The sequence below is a fragment of the Sturnus vulgaris genome, chromosome 5 (genome assembly GCF_052056855.1).
Source record: "Sturnus vulgaris isolate bStuVul1 chromosome 5, bStuVul1.hap1, whole genome shotgun sequence".
NCBI lineage: Eukaryota > Metazoa > Chordata > Aves > Passeriformes > Sturnidae > Sturnus > Sturnus vulgaris.
The window spans coordinates 68,129,602-68,139,235 of record NC_142247.1 but is presented as its reverse complement, the minus strand read 5'-3'; the positions used below and the strand labels follow the sequence as shown (position 1 = coordinate 68,139,235).

At 47.2% G+C, this 9,634-nt stretch overlaps 1 protein-coding gene across 11 annotated transcripts in view; it reads right to left on the bottom strand.

Moving 5' to 3' along the window:
- Positions 1 to 1,359: 1,359 nt before the first annotated feature.
- FRMD4A (FERM domain containing 4A) overlaps positions 1,360 to 9,634 on the bottom strand; it is a 357,641-nt gene continuing 349,366 nt past the window's right edge. For 10 of the 11 annotated variants that reach the window (XM_088165906.1, XM_088165905.1, XM_088165904.1 and 7 more), the window contains 2 exons: positions 8,620 to 8,716; positions 1,360 to 5,109 (listed from right to left, as the gene is read on the bottom strand). In XM_088165906.1, the coding sequence (XP_088022032.1) occupies positions 5,007 to 5,109; positions 8,620 to 8,716 (200 nt within the window). In that variant the 3' untranslated portion in view covers positions 1,360 to 5,006. Of the gene's footprint in view, positions 5,110 to 6,818; positions 6,891 to 8,619; positions 8,717 to 9,634 lie in introns of all 11 variants that reach the window. The other variant, XM_088165902.1, reaches the window with a different exon arrangement.

Genomic DNA, 9,634 nt, shown 5'->3' with positions numbered 1-9,634 from the left:
ACTATTGGTACCAGTCTGATACTGGTATTATTGTGCCTGGTGGTGGTTAAATGCCTTAAATTCCCTATTTGCTATTTGTGCTGCTGGAAAGGTTCTTAGGGTCAGTGTATGTGGGATCAGTTTATTTTAATGGAGGAATTGGATTCATCTTCACCTGGCTGCCATCACATCACCACCATCAATCCAGTCTTGCCCAAAGAATGAACCTGATTGGGATGTAGGTGGCTTCACTTCTCAGGGGGAAGAGAGTGCTCCAACCCACCCCTGGAACCCGGGGATGAGAACACAACATGGTGTCTTCCAAGAGGGCTAGTGCAAGGTAAGCAGTGCTGGTATCAGATCTGCTGCCCTGAAAGCTGCTCCTGAGGTGGTGAAGAGCAACCTGCAGCACTACTGGAATCACTCATGAAATGTGAGCCAAGGTCCCAGAGTTCAGGGGTGTCTGAAAACCTTCACTGTAGCTGTTTGGTCCATCCCAGACCCTCCTGGGGATTTTCTGCAGGCAGTGGTTCCCTGCTTGGCAGTGCTGGGTGATGGTCACAGGGGCTGCCTGGCTCTGGGCTGCTGCCATGGGTGGCTCCCTGTGGGATGTGGAGGGGATTGGGTGGATGATACAGGAGGTGCTGGGAAAAGGGAAGAGGCTCCTTGGACAATGGGAATAAATGGAAGGAGCAGGAAGCAACGGCTCTGGGAAGTGTGGGAGGCCCCATGTGAGACTGTGGCTGTTGGAAGCTGCCTGTGGTTTTGGGGGGTGCTGGGTGGCCAAAGGAGTCACTGCTGCACACAGAGGGGACAACAGTGATGTTAAGTGATGTCTCTAACCCTGTGCAGGGGTCACTGCTGCCGTACTGAGCTAGAGCAGCTTCCTGGCATGGGTTCCCTTGGGAAGTCACCAAGCAGGAGTTCCTTGGAGCATGGGGAATGTGCTAGTGCTGAAGCCTGTCCCACAGCCCTTGGCATTGCTGACAACAAACAGCCTTGCAGCAACTTGGCATCCAATCCATGTAAGTGAGCTTTATTTTAGTTATTTCAAGTTGTGTGCTGGAAGTAAATATTATTTGTGACTTTGCTTCCCACAGTGGTGGGACATCAGTGACACTCTGTGTCCTCCTGAGCCCCTGGGACCAGTGCTTGGGAGAACATGGCATGGAGTGAGCATGGATCTGCTGGGTGCTAAATCCCATTCTAAAGGACGGGCTTTTTGGGGGAATGCCAGGGTTTCCTACAATCAGGCCCCAGGGTAGCCAAGGAGCAGGGCCCTCATGCACACCCTGGCCAGCTGTGCACACATCTGGACCCAGCATCTCTAGCAGTGTAAGGATTGCCTGGGCTCTGCCCTTCCAAAGAGACCACGGTAAGTTTCATTTTGAAAATGCTTTAATAAGGAAGTGTTGACAACACCGTTTTGCAAAATGTAAAGGTAACTATACAAATTCTTAATACAAAAAGAATAAATTAAAAGCAGATATTTTTTAATTCTGCAACTTTTTCTACAACATACATATTTTTTTCCTTGATTACAGTTGAACAGAATCCAGTAAAATCATTTTCCATGCTCTAAAGTCAATTTCAAGAGAGACCTAATTTTTTTCTTATTTTTTTCCCTTTTTTTTAAACTAGAGAGTCCATTTTACACAACTTGTAATAAAACTATTGACATTAATATATATGTAAAACTTTACATCTAGTTAACTAAGCAGTAACTGGTCATCTGATAGCACCTGAATGGGGATCGGCTACGCCTGAAACTAAAACTAATACAGAGTGAAAACAAATTGGACTGTTTCAACATTTTCAACACTCGACTGCATATAATATCATTTAAAAATAAACCCTGCCTCCCATCACAGCCCCGTGCAGGGACTGTCCCCCGGCTCCTGCCCACACAGAGGGAGTGTCAGACACACAGACTGAACGTGGTTGTGGCTTTATGGCAGATGGAGCCTTGAAAAATAAAAAAGTAAAGGAGGGGTTAAGTTGGTAGTCAAGTGCTTGTCTATAATAGCTATGTATATACCCCTCCGTGTTATACTTAAATATGTTAATCTCATATGATTAACATTTTATGTACATTTGTGTTTTAATTGAATTGAGCTAAACAGTAAAACCTGTTTTACTTAATCTGTCTTTACTACCAGACTGGCTGCTCACATGTGCCTTGATTGCAAACCAGAAAAGCAGAACACAAAGCAAAACTCAATCCATTTCTAGAAAGCCTTTTCTCCACTCCAGCCTGTTTGCAATTCAGGCTAAATATTTCCCCCCCCCACCCCTAATTTCAGGGCTGCCACCTTTTAACCTTTGCTGCAAAACTGCAGAGCTGGTCTTGGAGGAATTAATGTTTCTTCCTGTAGTGCCCAGAGGCCTCATAGTGCCGCTGTTGTTGAATTCTTTTTAATTAAAAGAAGGTACACAGAAAAAGAAAACCAAACCACTTACCAGGGAAATTAAAAAGAAAACAGACAGTTGCTCAGAGCCCCTAAAAATCCTTGGGCTAAATTATTTGCTGTAGCTTAATTTGGTCCTTATTTAATCCTTTCACTTTAGCTACCAAATCTTATCAGTAAAATGTCATTAATCAGTACTATCTCTTATCCAGCTAAAAATCCAATTAGGAGCTTGAAATAATTCCTATGTTAAAGACCCCAAAGCACAAAGAGATGGTGAAAACAGCATTTTGTGTATCCAGATAAAGGCTGCAATCTCACCACTGGCTGTTCTTCCAGAATGGAAAGTAAGGCTTCAATTACTGTCACAGTGCATTGCACTCTGGGGTGATGTTTCAGGGAAGCCCAGAAGCACAAGGTTTGTGTGGTCACCTTTGTAAACCCTTTGCCAGCGTTTTTGTGTTTTGTTTGGTTTTTTTTTTTTTTCAGAGGGATAATTCATTTATGCTTCAGGTGTGAACATGAAAGAGTTTCCTTATCACAGAATTGCCAAAGGGTTTGTATTGGAAGTGACATCATCTGGTTCCAACCCCTGCCATGGGGGCAGGGACACTTTCCACTAGACCAGGTTGCTCAGAGCCCCATCTAGCCTGGCCTCTTGCCCCATCCAGTCCTGGCTCTGCCACAGGTTTCCCTGGACAAATAACAGCCTTTCTGCCTCATCTCTGCAAGGCCTCCTCCCCACCTCACCAGTGATGCGAGGCAGCAGTGCAGGGAACCAAAGCCAACACTTCTGGTGTGAGTTGGAGAAAGGAATTGGCATGAGCTGCTTGCATTAATGTTTAGAAACCCCATCGTTTTTCAAAGCCTAATTACACAGAACCCATTCTCTTTTAAAGCCTGGAATGCAGTTTTCCAGCAATCTTAATACCAAAAGGTGTGGCAGCCCCCCAAGTCGCGGTGTTTAATTTGAAACGTTTCGCTCTACTTTGTCTGGTAGATGCTGTTGTTATTCTTGGAACACACACACACACACACATGCGCGCACACACACTCACACTTTTTTTATTTCCTTAAACTAAAGCTGACTTCAGTTTCTGCTTTTCACAAAGTAACCCCCTCCAGCCGTTTCTTTTAATGCCTTTCCCATAGGAAATCATCGTTTGCACGCACCAACGGGGGAAGGCCGGGCGCCCGCCCCCATCGAGTGGCAATAAAAACAGCATAGCACCGCAGTGAAGACTAAGACGTGCCAGCTTCAACATCCACCTAGATTGTGCACTTGTTCGTTACAAAAGTGTCTTTGAGGCCTTTGAAAGTTCCATGGCTTGACATGTATAAAGCATTGCTCTAAAGTATGTGTAAACTTGCAGCTCCTTCCAGGCCGCGCTCGTGCTGCTCCGGTTGGTGTCCGCAGGCAGCTCCCGCTCGTGTCCGACCCTCGCTCGGTCGCTTCTCTTTCTCTCTGGCAAGGGGAGGATTTGCTGGCTGCCCAATCCTGCTCCAGGAGCCTTCCTGCTTCCTGACAGACCGGTTCTCCCACACGGCAGCACACAGGGGACGAGCCCTTTGCTACACTGGTGCTAAGGAAGGGAAGAGGAGTGGAACCGATATGTGAATGCAGCTTGGCCATGTCAGGTCAGGTCGATCGCAATGTGCTTTCCCTCGGATTTCATGTTAATGCTTTGTGCAGAAATAGATTCGAATTTATTGGCTGTATCTGTTTGTGGAAAGGTTTCTTGGCAATTTTTATCTGTATCAAAGCAACCAATACAATCTCAACCTCTCCATGTATTGGTGGGCTCTCTGTGCCAGCCACAGAGATGCTGTGAGTGCAGTACTTGCCTCTGCTTTAGGTAATGCCTTTGTAAACCTTGTCTGTCCAGTTCAATAGTGGCTTGCAGACAGCGATGCTGTGATACCAGCCCAGACCTCGGGTGTGTCTGCAGCACAGGGGGTTGTTTTGCTTGCGTGTAGGTGGACTCCAAATGAAGGAGGAAATGCCATTTTTCAGGGGGTGGTCGTGTCTGCCATCAAGTTAAAGAAGGGAGATGTTCTTGTAGCTAGAACTTGCTGAGCAACTCATCCTGCCAACAGTGGTGTGGAGATCTTTGGCAGTGCTGACCCAATTGTGAGACTGACACATCTCTGAAGTGATGGGATTTACTGTTTCAGAACAGATGCACCTTCAGGAATATGGTCTCCATTTCTCAGCCTCTGTCCTATTCCTACCCCCTTAAAACTAATGCTGTTGGCTTCAGCTCGCAGGTCATGGAACTCTTACTGCTGTTACGTGCTGTGGAATGCTAATCTTTGATATGAGCCTTGAAAGGCTTCCATTGTTTCAAAGGAAAACGAGTTTTGGAACTGACTCTTCAGATGGCTGCTCCTCTCCTGCTGCCCGTGGCCATGGGAGGGACAGGTGATGGATGTGCTGCGCCGCTGCCGTGGTGGATGTCTCAGGGCCAGTGTTCCATAAACGTGGTCTTGAATTGCATCGTGGAAAAAGTGCTTAGAGTTGAAGCTGGTGCTGGGTGACAGTGCATCTGGGTAAGGCAAATGAGAGGCAGTGAGGTGATCTCAGAATGGCATTGATGTGATTAACTTGAGGTCAGGGGTTCACACTAGAGTTCCAGGCTTGGCTTTTTCCTGCCCATACCACTGGACATCTGCTAATTCTGGATAGAGGGGAGAATCCAGGAAACAGTTATCATTGTAGTTCCTGTAGGAGAAAAGAAACTTTGTTAGGACAGTGAGTGCTCCTGGGAAGTTCAAACCATGAGCATAAAACATTGTGTTACGGGTGGAGAGGAATGCAAGGTATTCACAGACCACACTGCACTCTGCCTGTGTCTTCTTCCCCCCCAGCCCTGGGTACAGCAGTAGTGCTGTGCCTCTGCCTTGCCTGAGGGCTCTGCCTGCTGTCCTGCTCAGTAGTATGTTGGGACAGAGATTTTGCTATAGGATGCTCTCCAAGGAGCAAGTCCTTGGAGCAGCTCACTCAGACATGGGCTGTATCACCCAGTGGGAGCATTGAAAGAGGAGGGTGGTGGCACTTTTTGTAACACTTCTGCTCTGGGCAGAGGTTTGTGCATCACTGAGCAGTCACAGAGTCATGTGGCTTTCCAGGGATGAACCAGGAAGGGACTAGTGAGAGCATGCCAGGTCTGAGTGGAAAGGACCCTGTTCTGTTGCAGTAACCTAGTCCTCATCTCAGGCTATGTTTCCTGACAAGCTACTGCTTCTTTTGCTGCCTGGATTTTTCTTTGCCTGTACTGAGCAGACGAGACAATTCATAAGAATTTTCTTTGCTATTAATGTTAAGAACTCTAACCAGCATCAGCTCCTGGCTTAGGCTGTGGAGCTCCTTCCCAGAGGAAAACAGGTCAAAATCTCTATCTTTTGAAAAGTGACTGCTATATCTGGGCAGTCATAGCCAGAATTGATGTCTCTCCCTCACACTTTGATATGAAACGACTTCCAAACTAGCGATTGTTTTGAGGCCAAAAGCAGGAGATGCATTTTTTTTCTGTTTAGTGAGGGAGTCTCACTCCTTTCCTGCATTCCCTCCCCACCTCACAGGACCAATCTGGCATCTAGTGCAGGTGCTGCTTCCTCTGCCCTGTTTTCCACCTGGTTTCCCTGGGATTGGTGTCTGAGAGGAACCCGAGCAAGGGCATCGACATTTGCATGTTAAAGAGCCTTTTGTTTCCCAGCTCTGTGCTGGAATACAGAGGTTTATGGGACAACTCTAGAAAGCTGGGCTTGAAATACGTGACAGATGCCAGCTGTGAATGGTTGTAGATTCAAATGAGAGTGTTAGACAGCAATGGCAGTTTAATTAAAATAGAAATACTCTGAGGGTTTTTTTGTTCCCTCCACCCTTCCCCCTCTGTCTTCCCGCAGGAATGGGGCCCGGGTTGCTCCTTGTTCCATAAAACCTCTCTGCTGGTGCTGCTGCTGAGAACAGCCTCAGCTCTGCAGCAGGGAGGGAGGAAGAAGGGGTGACGGAGCTGTGGCTGGAGGGAGGCCAGGAGCTCTGGCCAGGTCCTCTGAGCTTATCCAAGCTCATGTCCCCACCATGCTGCTCCCAGACTGTTCCCACAGCTCTCTGCCCACGCTGCTTTCAGTTGTCCCGAGCCACAGATTTATTGCCCCCCTCTCCCTGCTTTCTGTGCCTGTTCAGCCTCTGCAGGGCCACAGAGCGGGCTGGCCCCAAGTCCCTTTCACAGGGGAAAGTGTCACAGGCACAGACTCGCTGGAAGGGCACAGAGAGGGCTTAGAACACTCCCAGGCACTGCAGGAAACCTTGCTGGCAGACAGACACAGCTGAAGGGCAGCTCTGACAGGACAGCAGGAGCCGGGCACTCGCACTGTGCTCACGGACTGAGGGGCAGAAGAAGCAAAGAACAAAACGTTCCCTTACTATACCTCTATTCATCAGTACTTTGGTGGGTTGGAGACTGAGACTCATCCATAGTGGGTGAGTTGTCTGTTGCTTCTCTGAACAAAGGAGAGCAAAAAAAGGAGGAAAGAGGAGAGAGGAAATGTTAAAGAAAAGAAGTGACACAGACATTGTTACGAGCTTATTAATCCAGTGGGGAAACAAGTTGATGAATCATCTTTAGAAAAGGTTAGTGACACAAAAACATGTTGGGGAGAACTGTCAATCTGTTGAGTCGTACTGGGTGGGCACAGCTGCTCCAGCAGCGGAGGAATCTGTTGTGCATCTAATGGCAGACTGTATCCACTCCTGTATTTATACACATACACCTTGGGTCCTATGCTCAGGTACAAAACAAGTGCTGATTTGTCTCCAATTCTTTTTGCACTGCTTGTTGGTGCAGGGCCTAAGCTATAAATCCAGGTAAATTCACTTTCACCACATGAGAATTTGGCTTGATGTACTTTTGCTGTGAGAGACAAGCTGCAGGACTTAGACTGAATGGAAAAATAAGAAAAGCTGGGATTATCCAAACAGATGTCTCAGCTGGCTGCTCACCAGTTTTGAGACTGATCATCATCAAGATATTTAGAAGAATTAGGATTGGGATGGAGACTAAGATTTGATTTTAGACTCAAACCCTTAATAGTGGAAATTGCAGTATATGGTAAAGGTAGGAACCATTTTGCTTATCTTGCTATCCCTTGACTTTTTGTGAAATGAGATCAAGAACGTTCTCCTGTTGTAAAACCGGAAGCACATGCAAAGACCATATGAGGCTGGATGTCAAATGTGTGAATTTAAAATCCAGGTAAGCCTGAGGGGTTATGGTTATGGTTGTCTTCATCTTCAATTTAAAGTACAATCACAAGCAGTGCTGGAGTAAAACCAAAGGCCAAACCTGGTCATAGGTGACATGGGTAATGAAAAAGCAGGAGATTTTCCAGCAGCTGCACAGTGAAATGTTTTCAAAGTTAGTCTCATTTCATGATTCAGCATATCAGATCTGTTTTCCTATTCAAAGGACTAGGGTATTTTGAGGACTGTGGTGTCAGAGATAGCTAATCTTGCCAAAATCTCATCCCACAATCTCGGATGTGCTGAGTTACTTGGGATCTGGAAATGACCTTTATTTCACATAGCAGGACAGAATTGCTGGACAGAGAGTACTAGAGAATACCCATGGGAACTTGCAAAAGGCTGTTTATTTACTCCCGGAACTCCCTGCCTTGTAAAGAGGTGCCAAATAACCAAATTTTTACATTACTAATGGCTATGGGTGTGTAATGCCTTCCCTGGCACTCTGGTGAAGCACCTTCATGTTAGTGGCAGCTGAAAAAAGATGCCCTTAAAAGTCATGCAGACTCATTGCTGGGGAAAACTGAGCAGAAAAATGAGGTTGCTGCACACGCAGGTATGGCAGGCACTGAACCTTGCCTTTTCAACGAGGTCTTAGTGTGGACAGCCAGTGTGCTGGCTGCTAAAGAAACATCAGCTATTTCAACATATGAAGAAGACTGTCCAAGCAGGAGGAACCTGCAAGGCTCCTTTCCTTCTGGATCTGACACTGCTTGGAGCAGTGCTGTGTGTGGATGACTCAGCCATGTCTTGGTCAGCCTAAACCAGAACTCCACCACCACGAGAGCACAGGTGGGAGACTGGAAATGCTCCATGTGGATGTAAGCTATGGAGCACATGGGAAACATTCCCCACAGCTGTGCTTGTGTGTGGGGAGCTTTTTCTCACTGAGTGAGGTGGATTCTCTAACCTGAGCCCACAGACACTCACCCAGTCTGCCACGTGAGAATGTGGTGGGGACTGCCCGGCGGCGTGGCTGCGAGCTCGCTCGATGGCGTGGAACTCCTCTGGCTGTGAGGTAAGGCAGCTGGAAAACAACCAAGGGTGGAGAAAAACGACTGGTGAGGTGAGAACACAAAGGTCAGGATGGTTCAGAAGTATCAGCTGGTCAGACCAGCAGAAACATGTCTGGCTGTGAGTAAACACAGCCTGGGACAGACCTCGCCCTGTTCCAGGGTGACTGTGCCTGAACATGGCACAAGAGCACGGCCTCTGCTGACACTGCTGCACATCACGGGCTGAGTCTGCCCTCAGCTCTGCAGGAACACTCAGTCTCCAGCTGAATACAGCCACCCAGACTCTCCTGATCCTGCCTGGGACACATCACACTTCTCCCAGCACAGAAACTTGGTTGCTGCTGCCCGGACTCCATGGGTCCTGAAGTGGAGTAGCTCAGCCTGCCAGGCTCAGCCTCCTGCTCTCTGAGGTGGTGGGAGATGCTTTCTGCCCTAGGAGCCAGGGCTGGCAGTGGTGAGAGCCTGGACAAGTATACTGTTCATTCATGTGCTAAGGAGAAAGACAGTTCTGAAGATTTCAAAAGCTACACCTTCCTCTCACTGAGGATTTGTAAAAAATGCCTGACTTCGCTGACAGTCCTATTAGGGACCAAAGAAAGGCTTAGCTTACTTGAACAAAGACAGAAGCAAGCTGGACTATAAATGGGCAGAGATTCTTGGGGGAATTTCCCTGGTGAGGGTCCAGCAAATAAATCCACATGACTCTCCTCAAGTCTCTACAATGCTGACCCTCTGAATTTAATACAAGCCTAGAATTTAATATATGTCTAGAAGTCTGATCCTCTTTGAAGGACAGTGTGCAGCCCAGCTGACCTATCAGCTAGGAGTGATCAGCTGAAATTATGGAGGCTTCTACCTGACACCCCTCTCTCTGCTGTTAAATTCTTTAGATGCTCCCAAATTACACTTAAAGAGAAAACCAAATTTAT